General features: G+C 41.0%; 1 protein-coding gene across 1 annotated transcript in view; it reads right to left on the bottom strand.

The window, feature by feature from the left end:
• EPHA5 (EPH receptor A5) overlaps positions 1–21,512 on the bottom strand; it is a 270,172-nt gene that overhangs the window by 22,734 nt on the left and 225,926 nt on the right. The window contains 1 exon segment of the mRNA XM_018559918.1: positions 3,729–3,853. Coding sequence (XP_018415420.1) covers positions 3,729–3,853 — 125 coding nt within the window.

Here is a 21,512-nt window from a genome sequence, read left to right as displayed (position 1 = left end):
ATAATTTTTTATAATTATGTATTATATTATAATTTCTTATAATTGTGAAAAAGTGTTAGAAGGGCACTGGACAAAGCTCTAGGGACAAAAATGAAGTGAAATAGTTTGATACATAAGTGTAATCATAGCAGATTACATTGTATTGTGTGTATTCTGTGTACATTGCAACTTTTCACTTTTGAATTTCCTGCTGGCTGTGACGCCCGAAAACGAAACTAAAAGTCAGATGCCGGCATCTGACTTTTAGTTTCGTTTTCGGGCTGCATACAGCAGAGGACGCCGTGGGCTCGAAGGGACAAGGAAAGTGACACTTTGTGATTATGGGGAGCACCAGTCTTTACTATTCATGGCATAGGGACATATGCAATTTGGTAATGCTTACATGTGCCCTTCAGACTCTGAGAAACTTCTTGAAAAATAAAAGTGCATCAACAAGCATATGTGATGGTATGCTAGTAGATCCCACATTGGCCTGCCTCACATGAGAACTTTTCCTGTCAATGAATTTATGATTGGCAACAGCCAGAGAGGTTCTTTTTCAAAAATAGGACCAGAGCTGAGGCAATGTGATTTCTCAGATCGCTGTGTTTTTCAGTGAAAAAAAAAGCTGGCATGAAAATCTCTTATGTGACCTTAACCTGCAAAATGACACATTTGGTGATGTTAACATGGCAGAATAAGCAAAAGTGATGTCACCCTTTCATTAAGGCCATGCAGAAGCAATTTAATGTCTCTGATCTTGTCAAACATAAGTGTCATGCAAAAAAAATATGTGTAACTGACAGGATCAGAACATTTTAAATGTATTATAGCGATGATGCAGCAATTATCAGCTCAGTGAAGACACCACGAGCTGTAATTCTCATCTACAAATGACTGGCACGAGAAGCTCTCATATGTCCACACTGTAGATTTTGACACTTTTTATATTTAAACATAGCTTATAAGCCGAACAAGGTTAGGGATGTCTCCACTAAAGAAATATGGTGACTCTAACCTCTAATTCTAATTGCCTTGGTTTCATGCTGATGCAGTGTGCTGCAGAGTCACTGGCCTGTGACAATAATATGCATGTACCCAAAAGGCATAAAAAGTAGAGGATATTTTTAAACTGCCTGGATGTTACACCTGGGGGTAAAAGGAGACATACAGGAATTTTTTACTGTGAGTAAAGGGGGCAAGAAACAGCTGGTGGAGAATGTTTCACAAATATGGGTAATCAAAGTGTTTGTTGAAGAGCTTTAAAGTCAGGCAGGTTACCTTACATGGTGGAATCACAGGGTGTACAGGTGTAGGGAAAATATGCTTGAAACATTAATAGATAAATTAATTCCTACAGAACAACTACAGGAAAAGAAAATACTGATAGTACACAATGGGGTCTATTCACTAAGCTGCCGTAATCAGCCGAGTGAATGACCGACCTGAAGTGAAGTGAGCCGAACACTGTTCGGCTATTCACTTCAGGCTGGTACTAAAAAAAAAAACTCTCCCGGGCGCTCTGGGAGCCTCCCGCTCCCGGCCGCCCAGGAGAGAAACACTGATTTTTCTTTTTTTCTTTATTCTGACACGGAGCGATGTCTCACGTCTGCCCCTGCTGAGACTCCCCACATCTGCCCCTGCTACAAACCCTCCACATTTGCCCCTACTGAGACCCTCCACCCGCGACATCAGGCTGGCATCAGAGCAGAGCAGTAGCACAGAGTATGTAGCAAATTCATATACTATTCTGCATTGCTGTATAATGCATTGCTAGGATTTACAGTCCTCTATAGCTGATGATATTCTGCCTTGTTGTGTAATGTATTGCTGGAATTTGTAGTCCCCTATAGCTGGTGGTATTCTGCATTGTTGTAGAACGTATTGCTGGGATTTGTAGTCCTCTATAGCTGAAGCCATTCTGCATTGCTGTATAATGTTTTTTCTGGGATTTGTAGTCCTCTATAGCCGATGGTATTATTCTGCATTTATATATAATGTATTGCTGGGATTTGCAGTCCCTCTAAGCTAAAAATGCACCTCTGTCTGTGTAGGCAAAATTCCTTGTACCAGCCCTAAATACAGCCAAAACTCTAGTGTGATGAGCAGGGTCCTCTTCCTTACTCCGGTGGTGGGCAGTCCTTACTCCTGCACAGAACAATGCTCAGGTAATGACATGTGAGCAGCAGTTCTTTGAGCCTAGGGTGGTAATAACAATGGGGTGGGTCCATGATGCCCTGGACTCACATAAATTGGGTTGAATGACACCAAGGGGTCTATTCACAAAGCTGCCGAAGGATCTGACCGTAGCTTCGACCGATCCTTCGGCTAGCTTCGGCCCCAGGACCCCTTCGGTTCAGTAGAACCGAAGGGGTGCTGTACGGGCTATTCACAATAGCCTGTACAGCTCCCGATCATGGCTGAGAGGCTCAGCCGAGCCGAATTAGCAGAACAGCCGAGCCAAATGCCGCTCAGCGGCATTCGGCTATTCACTCACTGCTGTTCGCATCTTTAAGACTAGCCCGAACAGCAGTGAGAATCTTGCCGGAGGTTCGGCTCAGCCGATCCAGATGTTGGATCGACTGAGTGAGTCGAACTCCTTCTGCACTTCGGGTCAGCTGAACATGCTGAGCATGTTCGGCCGACCCGAAGCCACGCGAAGCAAGCCGATGTACGGCTGATTTCAGCCGATGTACGGCTGAAATCAGCCGTACCAGCCTGAAGTGAATAGCTGAACAGTGTTCGGCTCACTTCACTTCAGATCGGTCATTCACTCGGCTGCCCTCGGCAGCTTAGTGAATAGACCCCCAAGTGTCATTCAACCTGAGTAACAAAAGCAGAATGAAAAAGGAGAATGTCATTGGGGGGCAGCCCTACTACTAGGATATTTATTTGTAAAAGTTGGAGTTGGGCTTTATGTGAGGACATATTTGTTCCAATTCAAAGATTTAAAAAGTACAGAAGTTATTCAATTAGCATAACAGCCAAGGAATGTATATGTTCAGAAGAGATCAGCACTGGCAACCTCCAGTCCGTAATACAGGTTTCCTTTAACTGTTGGCTTTGGATTACAGGAAATACTAAGGCACGAGCACAACGACCTTCAAGTTGTTTTTCAACTTGCAATCTTGTAACTGCGTAAATAATAAAGCTAGATTCCAATCCGTTTTCCTGTACTCACTTCCAACACATTAGTTGATACTGTTTCATTTTTAGTAAGGATCTTTCTTATCACATCACATAATTGCTTTTGCCACTGGTACTGTGTGGGGCTTTGGAGAGAGAAATGACACACGATCCACTGAGAGAGGTTAATATTTCAGCAATGCTTTTATATCCTGGCACTTTTTCCCAACTTTATCAAAACAATCAATGATTTACAGACAGTTTTTTAAACAAACTATTTACATGCAAACTGATTTCCCACCCTTGAATACACTGAAATATTATCAAAGGAGACTCATAAATATTAGCTATATATAATGTTTGGCTTCTTTTTATTTTAGTGACCTTTATTCAGATCAGCACAAAGTCTGCCAATAAGTCCAAGCTGAACTTCTAATGTATTTTTCCCAGCTGACGTGCCACACTAATGAAAAACACACACTGGAAGTTACCCTGGTCATTTATTTCAGACACAATCAATAAGTAATCAATTTCCCTATATATCTGATGGCTCCCTAACTAGCATTAGCTAACAAGAGAAAAAAAAACACAAAGATATAACTGTACATTACAAAAGGTCAGACCTTTTCAAAGTATTTGATCTCATATTCCAGGATGATACCGTTGGGTCGCTCTGGTTCTTGCCAAGACAAGGAAATGCTATTTTTGGCGATTTTTCCTTTCTTCACATGAGTGACTGGAGACGGGGCTGCAGAAACAAAAGCAAAATAGCAAGAATAATAGCGGGAAGCTTCTGGTTTTATATACATAGCTTTTGGCATTTGCTTTGGCTCTTGTTTTAGCTGTTGTGCTCAGTATATTTCTGACATGATAAAAAATAAAACACAGATTATCATGATGGTATGTGTACCCTAAAGCTAATTTTGATTGGTTCAGAGGGCCTTTGTAAAAATAAATACATCATAGAAATTCAAAGTTTTAGCTAATAGTAAGCCACATGGAAAATTTACATTGGTAAGAATTTACAGTTACCTAAAATGTAATTCATTAATAATAATATAATTACATAATAAATATACAAAACGTTAGTGGGTATTTCAGGTAAATACTTACCCTGCCTGCCTAATCCTGCAAAATAAAATAACCCAGCCCTGGCTGCATACTTAACTGAATGTTGAAGCACTATTTTACATCCTGTGGTCCAAATTGTTTTCCAGTTGGCTGTGCTTATACACTCCTATGGGATTGTTTTCAAAGGCTGGGAGCTCAGGTAAGTATACAACAGGGGTAGGTGGGTTACTTTAGGTGGGAGGGTGTTAAGCAGGAAGGGTAAGAGTTAAGTCTCTGAAAGTATACTTACCACTTACGATATACAATACACACACATCGGTAGATAAAGGGCATTTTAGGCCATTGCTGCCAATAATAAAGTAATGTGCAAGTCCTCTATAATAGGGATATATGTACTCAAACATCAAAGTGTATTCACAGCCAAAACATTTTTTTAGGTTTAGGTAGAGTAGGTAAGGAGTTAAAATCCCATCCAGGTTATTTTTTGGCTGCCTGGCTAACATTGGGGACATTTTCCTTCACTTCCTTTCCAAAACAAGTTAGAGGAAATCTTCTAAAGTAAGGAGAATTCCCCTCTTATATAGTCCCTAGAACAGGTATTCCCTTTGAAAGATCCTCTCTTGTACTGGGGACATTTCCCTTCACATTCTTTCTCGGTGAATACGGTCTCCAGTGTAAATATATGGGCAAATCTCCCCAACAGGGAAGCAGACAGTAATAAAAATTGACAGAAAGTCTAACCCTTTTTCACCCAAAGTGGAATAAAAAGTTTTGCTTATAGATTCACTTTAATAAAATAAAAAGTATAATAACCACATTATATAATATTATATTGCAAATATAATTAAAAAAACAAGAATAAAACGGTTTTCCCTTTGAAAGCCCCCCCCCCCCCACACTTGTTCTGGGGACATCTTTAAAATTCTGGATTTCCCCTAATTTTTTTTGTTTGGTATAATGGTCACCAGTATAAAGAGAAGGTACATGTCCCCAACGGGGACAAAGACAGCAATAAAAACTTGACAGAGAACCTAACTCTTCCGCATCTATCAAACAAAAAATAAAGCTTTTGATTAGAGATACTTTTTTAAATAAGTAGTGTAGAAGATAAAATCACTATTTAACCAATACTGTGATTCATTGTCATAAAAACATTTTGTTGTTTTCCACACAATGCTAACCTATATAGAAGGCCGATATTTATTATCGAAGATGTACCTGAGATAGAAGAACTATAATGTGGTTTTTGCCTGTATATGATTAATAGAAAAGCTGTTGCAAACATTGTGCCCTACTCATACACCCCACATACAGCACATTGAAAAGATTGAAGCGAAATTCGGGAGGCTTGGCTAAAGAAAAGACCATTCTCCTGAAGCAGACAGCTTCTGCAGAATAATATTAACTTCAGGTGATATTTATTACTAATGCAACTCCGTGTGCTTCACTTAAATATATATCAGCTGCAGGCAGCTCAGGCACTATGGAACCTGTCTAGCTCCAGAAAACAGGGGAAACCTCTAGCACAGGGGTAGGTAACCTCAGAATTACATATCCCATTGCAAGACAGTGGGTAGCTGTGGGCATAGCGTTCTCTTTAGGCTTTTCTTCTCTTTTTTTTTTCTCCATATCTCTATAGGTTGAACTCGATGGACTTGTGTCTTTCTTTCAACCTGACTAACTATCTAACTAACTATGTAAATGCTGATGTTATAACAGGATAGTACAGGCTGACTTTAGAACTTAAAAGAAAAAAGAAAAGACTCTGCCAGTGCAATGTGGCATACAACCTGTGGCCTTAATATGAACAAAGAACAAAGTAAGAAAACTTTTTCAATGGCCATGCTTGTGCTAGTTCTCTTTCTGAAAAGGTTTTTTTTTTTAATTCTTTATTGACTGAGTACAAAGTCAAAACAAGCAAGGTACACAACATACTGAAAAGGTATTTTAAAGAAAACTTTACTGAGAGATTTGATGAGGCTGTCACTGCTAGCTTTATGTTCTTTAGGTCTGGAAGAAAAAGAAAACACAGGCCATAGAAACTGAATGCTTTTTTTCCTCTCTGTGACCCATTGGCGAGATTCCCCTTTACTTCCTGTTCCAGAGATTCAATAGGAACTCAACAAAAATGTCGCCAAAGTGAAAATCCCTTCATCTCCTGTTCAGGCCTCAGCTGTAAAATTACAACACCAGTTTCTGTTCCAGTGATGCTCATGAGGACAAATAGAGGAGAAAAAATATCCCAAGTAGGGACACAGGTAGCAATAAAAACTTTAATTGGCACTAAACTCACTAGTTAAATCTTAAAAATGCATTCAAGTACCATAACTATTAAAACAAATGTAACTCATTTGTGTATCACTCTGTAACAAGGCTGTAGATCCTCAAATCATTTGCATTGAGATTGTAGTCCATCACGGGAGTGAGCTTGGAGTGGTGGCTACTCTACAACACACACAGGGCCCATGGGGAACAAAAGTAGCCACCTTCCAAAAGGAAGGACAGTGTCAGCACCAATTCAGAGCTGATTTGAGGATCTACAGCCAAGTGATGCACACATGTGCAAAACAGAAGTTCTGTCCAGCATGAGAAGAGATACAGATTTAAAAGGAAGAGCAGCAAAGAGAAGGGAAACAACCATGAATTACAGTAAGGCATACATTACAGTATTGTTTTATGTTAGTGTCACTTTAACTGGGATTCTAAACCTTCCCCACTCAATCGGAAACAAATAATTATTTTCTGCGTGAACATTGGTTATGTGATCCATATTTTAATGTCAGCATAGGAATGAATGTAGTTGAAGCCAAAGACTCCATGAATGTACATAACAACAATATCTGTCACTGCAAACATATATCAAAATGTGCTTTTAAGAATCAGATTCATTTTACAACAGGCAATATTATTTTATTTTACTATATCTTCACTGTAGAAAATTCTCTGTATCTATACTGCAAACTGAATAATTGAACAAAGGTTTCAGACAAGTCTAAATGCACCTATGTTATAATTGAATAGTTTAGAAAATGTCAGATAAGACAAAAGAGATTGTGATCAGTGTATTACAGATGCCTTGTTCACACTGGCTCTGCAACATCTGATCTGTCCTAAGATTAACTGCTCTCTGTGGGTTTCTAATTTACATTTCTAATGGTAAATGTAGCTTTCCACATTTGCTTTTCTTTTTTTTTTAAACTATTTCTTTAATTCTTCTGAATATCTGCAGAGTTGCCTAATCTGCAAAGAGTTACATAATAGATAAGGCTGAATGAAGACACAGGTCCATCTAGTTCAAACTACATGTGTGTGTGTACATATCACTAACAATGCCCTTAACTCTGTATATTCTGTAAACTGAGACTTGAATTATTGCATATATGTCTAACATTTCCCATAACCCTATATATTCTGTAAACTGAGTCTTGCATTATTGCATATATGTCTAACATTTCCCATAACCCTATATATTCTGTAAACTGAGTCTTGCATTATTGCATATATGTCTAACATTTCCCATAACCCTATATATACTTTAAACTGAGACTTGCATTATTGCATATTTGGCTAACATTTCCCATAACCCTATATATACTGTAAACTGAGACTTGCATTATTGCATATATGGCTAACATTTCCCATAACCCTATATATTCTGTAAACTGAGTCTGGCATTATTGCATTTATGGCTAAGAATTCCCATAACCCTGTATATTCTGTAAACTGACTTCCATTATTGTTAATAGACAGGATAAATGAACATATTTTGGAGAATTGGAAAACTGATACAGTAAACTCCCAGTTATCCGGAGCCCATGGTGATCGGTAGGTGCCGGATAACTGTAGTTTATGGTTGCTTGAGAGTTAATAATAACTTTCAAGCAACCATCCCCGCGGTGCGCTGCAGCCCCGTTCACCTGCCACCTAGCTTATGCAGCCGACAGGTGAATGGAAACAGCCTGGGGCAATAGCCAGCCTGCTATTGGCCAATTCAAATTGCATTAGCCAATAGCAGGCTGGCTATTGAAGCCCCGCGCCCTGAGCAGAGGAATGGCCCTGAGAGAGAAGGTTCTCTCTCAGGTCCACTCCTCTGCTCAGTGGGTGGGCACAATAGCCAGCCTGCTATTGGCTATTGCAATTTGCAGGCTGGCTATTTCTCCCCATTGTTTACATTCTGCTGCCGACCACAAAATCTAGCCACCAGGCGTACGGGAGGCTGGCAGCATGATGTAAAACCAGAATTTTATTAGCAACTATTTAGTTGCTAACAAAATTTTAAGTGTGCACCAAGCAACCAACGGCTTTTTAATACACATCAAGCCACCAGCAAAAAAGAAAAATCAGTTGCTTGAGAGTGCCAGTTGTTTGAATGATGGATAATGGGGAGTTTACTGTACAAAGAATATTATCAAATTCTTTCAATGGTGTGACATATTTACTAAGGTCCCATTCATAACTAGGCATTTTGTAACTCAATTCCATAAGCTCTACAACACTTAACAAGAGCAATTCTACTGTTTCCAATGATCCCTGTTCACACCTGAGTGTTCTGTCTCTTGCAGCGAAACGCCTGTAGCTCGAAAAAGCACATAAGCTTCTTTTGAGGCAGAATCCTGTGTTTTGGCCTCATAGACTTTAATAGGAACACCTGAAAAACAATGAAAAGAGTACGTTTATGCACTTTTTCAGGGGTTCCCATGTAAGCCTATGGGGCCAAAAACACTTAAAGGGTTATTCCCTAAAGGGTGAAGAGTTCGGAGAAGGCAGGAGAAGTGAACAATCTAGGCCAAAATAGCTGATTTGGAAACATTCTCCAATTCAGCTCAATTTCCAGTTCAGCTATGTTGTTCACTTCTCCTGCCTTCTCCAAATTCTTCACCCTTTTGTGAATAACCGTGATAATTCTGCTCCACTAGTAGTGGTTTAAAATGCCTAAAAATACATGTAGAAACACACAAAAAAGCCTCTAAATCACCTGGCTATGTTCCTGCTTAGGTGTGAATGTAGCCTAAGTAGGTGATTGGCTTCAATCAAAAAAAATGTGTGAATATTCACCTATTAAATCTCATGAAAAGCACATTTCTTTTTATTTTGAGACCCAATCATGTGCAGATACTTCTCAAATGACTGGATAACTGAAAGTGAATATTCACCCTATACAATTTTTCAGGGAGTAGAGATTCTCAACTCCTTCAGTAAATCAGCCCAGATGTACCTAATGTTCAAAACAATATGCTTGTCTTTAGAATTTTTGCTTGAACATGATTGAATGCATGAAGGGAACACAATTTTATCATTTTTACTAAGCTAAGTAGACATTTACTTTGGAAAGTGAACATTATCAATCATATCCATTGAGTATTTTAAATCAAATATACAAAGAGACCTTCAAACAATGTAAACTAGAATGGAATGAAGTTCCCAATGTTGTTCATGAGACACCTTTGGCTGGGGGGAACCATCCATAACAGATTAAATCCTTTAGTAAACAGATATGTGAACAACCATTGCAAATAAATACTCAAACATAGTAAAAGTTGACTATTGATTAGTTGCCTTCTGCATTTGTCCGCTCCTTGTGTTGTGTTGTTAATTAAACCCGCTCCTCTGCTGTTTTATCTGTGTGTCTAGAGCAGATCAAATACTGTCTACGAATGACCATATGTGTATTTAAAGTGCATCCAACAAAACCCTTTGTAGCTCACCAATATGTGCAGATGCCTGCAAATCTGCTGTGACATTGAATAAAATTTAGACAAGCAAAAAAGGAAACACTATACCAGGAGTAAATGATAAAGCTGGTAATTTTACCCGCCTGAGCTTTCTTTCATAGAAGTGTTAAAGTGTAACTGTGCGATAAAGGCCAATTAAGTATATCAAATCGATCCCTGAGGTATTCATATGATAGTGTCTTGGTATCCAGAGCACATCTGCGTTACAATGTGTAGGGCTGAAGTAGAAAGGTGGAAGTATTTTTGGAGTTTTCATTCTCAAACAAAATGTAATTTAATCTACACATCCTCACAAAGGCTGCAATCATTCCATCTTAAAAAGTCTGCAACTGGATACTGCACCATATGATTTGAAAGGAAAGTGCAATTGCCATGGAACCTGTTTCCAAAGGTCATTATTTTTGGAAGGGCAGCTCTCACAGAGTATCGGAGAACTATGCTGCACACAGACAAACAACAGGTTTTTAGGAAGGCAAAACAACATAGAGTGTGCATTTATCAAAGAACATTGTTAGGACACATTTAAGCTGGGTTAATGACTCTTTTTATCAAACTGCAGTTACACATGATCATTGTATAAGTTATGAAACAAGGAGATATTTTCCAAGGGCCTGATCATTCAAGCAGGGATGATGAGACAATCTTAGGCAGTGGTTAGACATACAGGAACAATTAAATCACTAAAGGATCTTTATTTAAAGCATATCTACTAAACCCAAGAAAAAACATGTACAATATTGCACCTTACCAATTCTCTGCTGTAGTGCCTGCATTAATTTTCTTTTTCGCTCTTTTAAAAAATATATTTATTCCTGTGATCATGCCAGTAACACACTTCCTGTCCTAGGGTTACAACGCTTACTCACTCTACTGTATCTATAGGGAAGCAGTGTTGTCACCCTACGACAGGACATGTTGGGGCTACAGAACACCTCTTCTCATCTTCATAACACAGGTGGGAGATGTTCTATAATTCACAGAAGTAAACTAAGCAAGCTTTGATAAATAGGAGAAGACCATTGTCATAGGCTTTGCATAGACTTGAATGTAAACCTGTATTAAGATAAATTTATATGAATGCCATTACTGACCTCCTAAAGTTACTAGCTGTCTTATTGTCTGTCTCTGGTTTTGATACATTCTAAAAACACCACTGGTGCTGCTCACATGAATGCTTACACCTTATATTGTAAGCCTGCTACATTTCATAACCTGTTTCATTATATACTAGCAGCTAGAAGGTGTTTCTCTACATTCATGGGTTTGTGAGGATTATCAATAACTCACCAAATACGCAGCAAAAAAAAAAATCTAAATATTTCCTTTGCATACTTGAGACAATGTAGCGACCCAAAAGCATTAAAGTCACTGGATAATCATGGTAGCCAAGTCCCATACAGCCTACTAGCGCACCTGCCCACCCATCAGCAACATTTATTACTATTTTCCTTCTGGCAAGCATTCTTTCATTCCTGATAGGTCATAGGGCAGTGCAGCATTTTGTGCTGTGCTTGTACTCTTGAACTCTCCTTTTCCCCAATGCTAGTTTATTGATGACTTTAAAAGTAAAGCTATCAGAGAAGGTGTGCTGTCATGCTATTGATTATGTTCTTTTATAGCCCAACAGTGGGCCAAGTGGGTCCAGGGTCATCACTCAGGATGCTCTGGGAATCAAGATAAGGATGGGGTTGCAGGCCAGAGAAGGCTACCTGCAGGCTACCTAATGGAGCACCTATGCAGGCCTCTGCTACCCCACTTTTCCCTGCATCCTCTGCCCGGGACCCCTCAACTATAAACAGCAGACCTCTTCACCCCCTCTCACCTACCTGGCTGTGTGCTGCCCTCACTTTCTTCCCTCTTGCAGAGCCTGGAATTGCACATATGCTGAGGACCACACAGGATGCCCAGACTGGGAGTGCAGTGCATATGTGCAGGGACTCCAGGCAGTGAAGCTGTTGGTTGCTGAGTGAGGTAGATACTTGGAGTTAGGGATGTCCCGATACCGATGCTAGCATCGGAATCGGGCCCGATACAAGTTATTTTGACTAGTACTTGTACTTGTCAAAATGCACCGATGCCTAGCGGCGAAGCTTGCGCTATGGTTTTTTGTTTTGTTATCGGCAAGTACATGAGGGGATGTACTTGTACTTGTACTTGGGCCTGAAAAAGTGGCATCGGGACATCCCTACTTGGTGTGATGTCACAATGATCAAGATTGGCCATGGCAAAGTGCTAAATGACAGGAAGGGTGTGTGAAATACATAGGAGGCTCCTCTACTGACTTGATAGGGCCCAGTACAGAAAGATTGCCTGTATCCCCCTATCATGACTCTGGGTGTGCCTCAATTAATTAAAGATAGGACTTTCTTTATGGTTTTTGGCTCATCCTAAACACTGATACCGATTTTAAATGTGCATCTCATGTAGGAACAATACTGCATAAATTGCATACTGGTATCATTAAAAGTGACTATAAAAACAGTAAACATAAAAAGCCATAGTCAACAGTGTGCTGGGTGTGCAACAATGCCCATGGACAGATTTGCATGCAGTGGCCACAGCAAACACACAAACACCATTTCATGTGCTGCTAATTGGAATAGATTCCAGGGATAAGTCGCAGTACATACACTTTTCTATTTTCAGATAAAATGTTGAGTCATGTATTTTTAATGCACCTTACAGGAACAGAAGCAAAAAAACAGCAATATTTGAATGTCCAGAGCATATAGCGCACTGGGCAACCTAACCAGGGCATAATCCGATTTTGGAATCACATTTGCAACGCCTCGTACATTTGTATGCTCATGCGGGCATGCATTGCAGACATAATGACATGTGTCTTTATTCAACCTCAAATACTATGTAACTATGTAACACATGGGCTCATCCCTGCTGTAATTCAGGCTCACTAACTGTGCTGGCTTCATCACAGATAGATAGATAGATAGATAGATAGATAGATAGATAGATAGATAGATAGATAGATAGATAGAGAGAGATAAAGAGAGAGAGAGAGAGAGAGAGAGAGAGAGAGAGAATATGTTCTTTAAATGTGATTCATAATTAGGTACAGTTTAACAAAAAATATATATTTATCTTTTTGTAAAACATCCTCATATAATAATTATATTGTGGTTTTTGAATGTTTTTAAATATGTGTTGTACAAATCCTGAGACCTCTGTTGTGGATTTTTTTTTCATCCTACAAACCGAGCACATTTATTCTGTGAGACATGATTCAGCTACTATGTTAAAATTGGCTCCAGTATTAGGGCATTCATCAAGAAGATTGATTGCTGTATCATGTAGACTGGCAGCCTTGGCACCGAAGGACATTTCCCACACAGCCCAAACAGGTCTGGGTGATTGGTGTACTTATTTTTCTTTGAATTTAATAACAGGGAAGGAAGGGAGGGAAGGATGCAGTTGTTCCTGTTAAAGGAAAATACTGAATTGGAGATTAGATGTGGAAGATGGGTGGACTAAATTTCCTTTGACACACTTGTAAAAAATTAGCTCCCTATTTTATTATTTGACTTGTGCAATAGGTGGGTTTGTGCCAGTTAATATTAATATCCATATCAAGGGAAATAAGCTAAATGGATACATTTGTTCATTTTGTGGCTGAATAATGTATGCAGATGTTAGCAAATGAACTAGAACTGCACCAGTACTGGGCAATAAAATAATCTTTGTGTAACTTTGTTATATACAGGAAAAAGGCAGAAAATCACCAGCACTCAGGAATCAAAAGCAAGTATGTCCTTTTATTGGACAGAGGCGTCATAGAAATCAAAGAAACCGACGCTTCGGGGCCACGCAGGGTCCCTTCCTCATGGCAGAAGACATGACATGTTATATACAGGACTTTCCATTATTTTCATGAGGCACATGTAGAAATAGTTTACAAAATAATCATTTTTGTGGATTTTTTTGCACAATGATCTTATCTAAAGTTAAAGTCTATGCCAAGCCATACATTTTTTCGGGGAGAATTAGATAGATTTGCCCTCATTTACTCTTCCGGTGACAAATGTTTCACCAGACAGGAAGTGAGACAAAATTACCAACACAGACAGAGCTAAATTCTTTTTCTAGTTTGGTAGGTGAAGGCTAGAACCCCCAATCAGCTGTTAGGTAAGTCATTTTGTCATTTATATAACATTTTGCTTTAGAACAAAAAACAAAGAAAAGTATTAATCCTAAGCACATGATGGACCTTCTAGCAAGAGTTTTGTATATGCACCGCATAACACACTGCAAGAAAATAGTCCTAGGTCTATAGCCAATACGCTAATTTCCACTGAAATCCATTGATTTAATAATAGAGTTGAGAATCTTCACACAATACATTGAGTGGATATTCACTACGTTTATCCAATCACATGGAAAGGAAATTCCTGTTTGGATAACTGAAGTGAATATTCTCAAAATGTATTGTATGAAGATTCTTAACTCCTTTAGTAAATCAGCCCAATTATATCTTCCTTCTAAAAAGGCTTGGGAACTGTCCATTTTACCTAATTCGAAATTGTTCAGATTATGATGTTACATTCAATGGCTATATGTCTAGTAGGCGATTAGTAGGGTTTTTTTTTTTTTTTTTTACAATTACAAGTACTTTGCAATCTTCACTTTGGTGAAGGTAATAAAAATGATAAGTATGTACCCCAGGCAGTATGTTTTTTTGCCTGTGCTCATTAGAAACCAGGTAAAGTTTGGAGAGCCTAGTTAACTGTATGTGGGACATCTGGGTTATGTAACAATCTGGTTCTTTCAGCACCAAGAAATGGATCCAGGGGAAATGTAATAGGATGTGTTGAAGTGATGGTCACTGTGACACCATTGGCATACTTCGCGACAATTCAATCCTGATCCCTCGGACACCGTTAATCCCGCCCACAGTGAACCTCAGGTCCGCCCTTTGACTGGGTGGTCCTGCCTAGGCCCTGCCCACTATCATAGTGGCCCACTTAAACACCACCTCTAATTGTGTGGAGACCACCTACTCGCTGCCCCCCAATCACTGTAATAAATGCCCTATTGAGATACTGCACACATGCAGTAAATAATAAAAATGGTGACACAGCATCATCACGACTGAGGGCCAAAACAAATCCTGGAAAGTTGGCATCTGTGCATTAGCCAGTGGGCCTGTGATGGAAAACCAGAGAAGTAATGCTTCAGTGACATGTCATAGTGATATGTTTCTGTTGTGGAAGTTGGTTCATATTGAATACTTTATAACTATAATTCTGGCACATTAACATGCATATAGTTGTCCCCACAGTAAGAAAATTACAGAAAGTAATAGGAAACGCAAAACCTTACAGATGTCACTTGGACAGGAATAGAAGGGAAATCTTCCAAAAGAGACACTTGTTTCACTGACAACGTTTTTTATTGTTTCTCTAGATTAGGAATTAAAGGGCACTCTCTCCAATGGGACACATACAAAAATGGCTGTAGTTTTAACCATTTCATACTCTACCAAAAGACAAAAAAAATAAACAGTGCTGGCTTTTTTTGGCCAGTTATTTTTTAAAAATTAACCCTTTCAGTGGGTCTACCCCCGCACTGCAAGGGTTAACTTCTCATTTTGGTCTAGGGGCTGGAATACAGAGAATATAATCACCTGATCCTTGTTTCCACAGTGGTCAGCACTCACCTCTCTCCCCTCCGCTCTAGCTGTGGTTTGTCCGTCAGCATCCTCACCTCTAATGCAGGTGAAAGTGTGGGCATTAGACTTGATCTTGTCAGTGGGGCTTAGACCGCCGGAGCCCAGGAGAAAGAAGGATCATGTGAGTATTTTTTTTTATTTAGGCCCTAGACCAAAACGAGCAGGTAGCCCTTGCAGTATGGGGATAGCCCAATGCAAGGGTTATTTTTTTAGATTGCTGGAGCCCTAGGAGGTACTAGTTGCATTTTATTTTTAGTTAATGAATACATAACTGTATAGTCAGTTTTTTGTTTTATTACAGCCATAACCTTCATTAACAAATACCCTTCTGCCTCAGTGTACAATATGTCTGTGTCAGGGAAGTCAGATTTAAAGGACCAAGGAGGTCTGAGACCAAAGCAAACCATTCCTCCCTGAATATACCCTAGAAGGCATCTATTAAATCATTATCAATTTGTTTGTTATTGGTTACTGTGATTTCCTGGACAAAGTTTTTGTAAAGAGATACAGAATTGTGCACTGCATAGCATAAAAGGATGATGGTTTCTGAGTGGGAAAAAACAAGGAGTCAAGAAGCGCCACTAACAAGTGGTGATTTGTCAAAAACAGATAAGGGTATCAAACTTACCAAGTAGTGGGTACTGGCGTGGTATCAGCGGCGAGGTGAGGATGGATGAAAGTCCAACGTTGCTCAGGGTGATAGGCACCCAGAGCGGTGTGTGGGCAGATTTGGGGCTGAGAAGGGTTCAATGTCAGTGGGAACCTGGGTCCGATGTAGAGTATAGCAGGGATCTGAGATGGGGGGCGGGGCGTGATGCAGAGAGTGGCAGGCACGGTGGGGACCGGGTTACTGGATATTTTAACGCTCTATGAGAGATGTAGCCCGGACCCTCAATAGTGGGGGACTGCTTGTCTGGAGGATGCCGGCCGCTGGGAGAGGACAGTGAATGAGAGCCTGAACAGAACGTACGGGAGGGGCAGGGCTGGTGCTGGCAGGAGGAGAGTGTCCACAGGAGGCCGGTGGTGGAGTTGAATGCCTGGAGGAATACGGAGGTCAGGGTGAGCCAAGGAGATAGGTGAGACTACACCGCTCGAGGGCACGAGCAGGGAGCCCGGAACAGCGAGCGGTGTGTCCGTGGGGTAGCGCGGGTGAGAGCAAGTGGCGGAGGTGTAAGGGGTAACGGGTGACCGTGTCAAAGGCTGGCTACGCGTTTCGAAGAGCTGTTCTTCTTTCTCAAGCCAAAGAGTGAGGGGACAGATGGCGGGAGAAAGGCCGGTTTTTGAATGTGAAAAAATGGGTGGAGTTTTTGAAAGGGGCGGGGATGGGGCGGAATAGAGCAGGAGTGACATGGAAGACGGAGAGTGTGGGGAGGTACACTCGCCGTCACAATACCAGTGAATAAACAAATGCTGTCAGGGTGGAGAGAAAAAAAGGATTGATCAATGGACCGTGAGAATGGGGCAACCAAGTGTGTGAAAAACAGTGTGTGTAAGCACAATGGGGAGGGAACAGATGGAAGCTTGCAAAAAAATCTGGTTAAGTGGGTATTTATGTATATATTGGGAAGAGGAGGGTTTACAACAGGGTGTTGATTTCCAATTCTTCATTAAGGCCATGGGGGGAAAGTGTGTTTAGTTTGTAAATCCAATATGTTTCCTGTTTACACAGGAGGTGGAATCTTTCAGGAGGGGGGAGTTTGGCTGGTATCTGCTCAATTGCAAAGACTTTTAGGTGCTCAGTGTTCTTTTGATGTTTCAGAAGAAAGTGGCGTGGGACACTATGTTCCGTGCACCCCTTTTCGAGGAACCTTCTGTGTTCTCCAATGCGTATATGGAGAGGTCGGATGGTGCAACCTATGTAGAGGAGGTTGCAGGAACATTGTAGGCCGTAAATTACATGGTCGTGGGCACACGTGATGAATTGTGAGATGGGGTATATAGCGCCAGAGCTGTCTTAACCCCTTGGCCTCCTCTGGACACTCTCCTCCTGCCAGCACCAGCCCCGCCCCTCCCGTACGTTCTGTTCAGGCTCTCATTCACTGTCCTCTCCCAGCGGCCGGCATCCTCCAGACAAGCAGTCCCACACTATTGAGGATGCGGGCTACATCTCTCATAGATCGTTAAAATATCCAGTAACCCGGTCCCCACCGTGCCTGCCACTCTCTGCATCACGCCCCGCCACCCCATCTCAGATCCCTGCTATATTCTACATCGGACCCAGGTTCCCACTGACATTGAACTCTTCTCAGCCCCAAATCTGCCCACACACCGCTCTGAGTGCCTATCACCCTGAGCAACTTTGGACTTTCATCCATCCTCACCTCGCCGCTGATACCACGCCAGTACCCACTACTTGGTAAGTTTGATACCCTTATCTGTTTTTGACAAATCACCACTTGGTAGCGGCGCTTCTTCACTCCTTGTTTTTTCCCACTTATCAAACGTCGGACACCCCGGTCCGTATTTCTAAGAAGCCGCACACCAAGCGCTCTAACCCTTACTCCCACACCCTCACCTCAGTGTTAGCGCTGCACCAGGGGACATTTCTCCCAATTTTTCAATTATGGTTTCTGAGGCCTGTGGTAAAAATTTTCAGAGTAATAGTACTGAAAACATGTATTAGATAAGTTTTTCAAGGTTCCCATATATCCAGGTTATGGTATATTTGTAAAAAATAAAAGCAACTGGACTCAATGTATTTTTCTTTAAGTCTTTTCTTGGTCATCCGACTAGCTTTCTCAATTCAGAACGATTCTGAATTGAGAAAGCTAGTCAGATGACCAAGGAAACGTATTTAAGAAAAATATAGCAAGACCAGTTTGTCATAGTCTGGGAACAGGGGCACTGGGAAAGGTAGGCTCCTAGGCTTACGGAGCAGGTAGCACTAGCTGAGCTGAAATGATGCCTGGAAGTAGGTCACAGGGAACCTATGGGGCTGAAGTGACTGTGCATTACTGGGGACGTGCTAGAAGCACAGGATCTAAGGTGGCCGGGGTCTTTACGAGAGTGGCAGAAGGTAGGAATGATATGGCCCTCGTGCACACCTGTGCAGACACAGATGACTGGATACTGCTGCACTCTTCAGGATTCAAATGCAGGCAGGGGTGAAGCCTATATGCAGACTGCAGATCAGGAGTACAGGATACTGAGGAACTCAGAGGTAGAAGTCCATTCAATAATGTGATAGGAAGGCTGGTATACAACAGAGAGTCAGCAACAGCACGGCTTAGTTTAAATCAATTAAATACATTCCAGGTGCATGATGTACAAAGTCTTGCAGTTAATTTTCTTTAAAAGCAGCTAAGCCTGAGTAGAAAAGTCTGTCCCTTGCCAGCATGCTGCAGAGTTGGACCCTTGCCTTTTGTGTTGAAGCAATGTTCTCTCTGCATAAGTCCAACAAGCCCTGTCCTGAGTCAGACCTTTAACTCTGTAATCAGGAAATATTTTGCTGCCTACTGATTGGAGAGTTCTAGTTGTGACTCAGCAAGAAGCATGTCGGGACTCTGCAGAGAGACCACTGCTTTCACACAGAGAGCAAGATTTCTTCTCTACAGCATGCTGACAGGGAACAAGTTTTTCAACTAGCTGCTTTTTAAAAGATTTTAAATGTAAGGCTTCATACACCTTTTATTTTGATTAACTATAAATGTCTTCAGCTGAATAAATGGGAGGTTCAGTTGGGCTTAAGGGGTCTACTGGAAGGTTTTTGATAAGAGGTGGGGAGACTCAGGTCCCAGAAACTTTAGGGCTGCTTAACCACTTGATGACCAGGGGGTTGAACCCCCTTCCTGCCCAGGCCATTTTTCAGTATTCAGCACTGTTGAACTTTGACAATTATTTAGCCATGCAATGCAATACTCGCCCGGCGCCCGAAACTGCATGTCCTGGGCGTCGGGCGATAGGGATTCGCTCCATAAGACGCACATACATTTTTGCCCCCCTTTTGGGGGGAAAAAAGTGCGTCTTATGGAGCGAAAAATACGGTAATTTTTGGGGGGACAGATAAAGCTTTCTTTGGTGGTATTTAATCACTACTGGGTTTTTTAATTTTTTTTACTATATTAAGGAAAATAATACCGAAAATTTCAAAAAAAAACAACCTGTTTTCTCTGTGTTAAGCTATAAAACATTGCACATAAATAATCTTTCTTCATCAATTTAGGTCAACATGTATTCTGCTACATTTCTGTGCCAGAAAAAAAAAACTAATGCTAATCAGGAATCTAACGGACTGACAGGCTGGCACTGATGGCAATCAGGATTCTGATGGACTGACAAGCTGGCACTGATGGCAATCAGGACTCAACGGACTGAAAGGCTGACACTGTGGCGAACCGGACTCTGACTGGACTGGCAGGCTGGCACTGTGGCAATCAGAACATGTGGTAGATAACCAAGTATTATTTGAACTGGCTGTCACTGTCTCCTCTCACAAACGAACAGATGAGTTTTTCTGCGCTGGCATTGGTCGTATGCTTTCCAGTCTCTCACACTCGACTTGACTGCTCGAGTTCACTGTCCCCAGTATTGCGCTCTGCGACTACACTGATCAGCGTTGACGCTGTCTCCGGTCACCATAACAATGGATGACGCGGATTCTATGCGCCGGCGCACTAGAACTAGGGGCGGAGACTCGCAGCGCGATCTCCGGTTTGTGATATCCTGTCGCTCTTTGGAGACACCAGCGCCTGCATTTGATTTATCCGCATCCCTGAACCGGACCTTAACCACACTCTGGAACTGGACCCTGATTGCAATGGGTATGATATATGTTTTCTAAGCTGGTATTTCACTGTTTTTTGTTTTTTTGTATGCGTTTGAAAATGGCCGATTTTCCCGCCGTTATGATGTCACAGGGGGGTGTTGCTTCTGATTATTGGTTAGCCTCATGAGGTATATATGTGGTTATTAAATGTCAGTGTATTGTCACTCTTTATGCCCTGATGAAGAGACCCTGTGTGGTCTCGAAACGTTGGCTCTTGTGATTGTGTGACGTCTATGTCCAATAAATGGACATGTTGGATTATTCTACTGAGTGCTGGTGATTCCTTTTCCTATAGAGATGAGGAGAGAACGCTGGAAACTGCTACAATGTTTCCACTTAGTGATCTGCTGTGATTGGACACAGCGATCACACAGAACTGAGCCGAGTTCACTGGCTCTGCACACATTTGTTTAAACTACACTGTCCAATGGACAGTGTGTTCAAAGTTACTTGCTTGTGGGAGCCAACAAAAAAAAAAGATGTACATTTACGTGAACCCGCCAGGAGCTGACAGCGGTCCGACCATGCAGTGACAGTGGGCGGATGGCAACAGGTTAAAAAAAATAATAGAGCAAAACAGATTTATGTGAATTAAAAGAAAAAAAACAGGACTGTGTCTGATGAAGCAGGAAGAGTTTTAATTACATCTTTGTCTTTACTGCATTTTGACAAAATGACCAAAATAAGAAGAAAATATAAAGAATCTAAGACACCCATGACCCTGGAGATATTTTTGAAGTGCTTCAAATTTCTTTATTTTGCATAACAAAGAGCATGCAGTTCATGTATAGTGCCTAATGGCGCTAATATTTTGATAGGCTTTCATCTCTGATTATTACTGATGCTGCAGCTGTTCTATTCTTAACATGTGGGAGTACATTATGTGCACTGAATCTTTTGGGTAAATCTACATGAAGTTTGAAAAAAGAAGCAATTGTTAAAAGTGCTAATAGAATTAAAAAAAATGTGAAAGTAAAGTGAAGTGAATTTAATATGACTGTTACACACTTCAGGGCAACTGCCTTTTTACAATGAACAGCTTCAGTAGCTGAACAATCCTGCTCCGAAATAGGATGTAAATACCAATCATAGGGCCCCAAAGCAAAATTCTGATGGGACTCTAACCATGGGAAAGCTGTTTTTGAGTCACAATGAT

The sequence above is a fragment of the Nanorana parkeri genome, unplaced genomic scaffold (genome assembly GCF_000935625.1).
Source record: "Nanorana parkeri isolate BGI_ZX_2015 unplaced genomic scaffold, ASM93562v1 scaffold421, whole genome shotgun sequence".
NCBI classification, from domain to species: Eukaryota; Metazoa; Chordata; class Amphibia; order Anura; family Dicroglossidae; genus Nanorana; species Nanorana parkeri.
The sequence above is the reverse complement of the archived record's forward strand: the minus strand, read 5'-3'. Positions and strand labels throughout refer to the sequence as shown.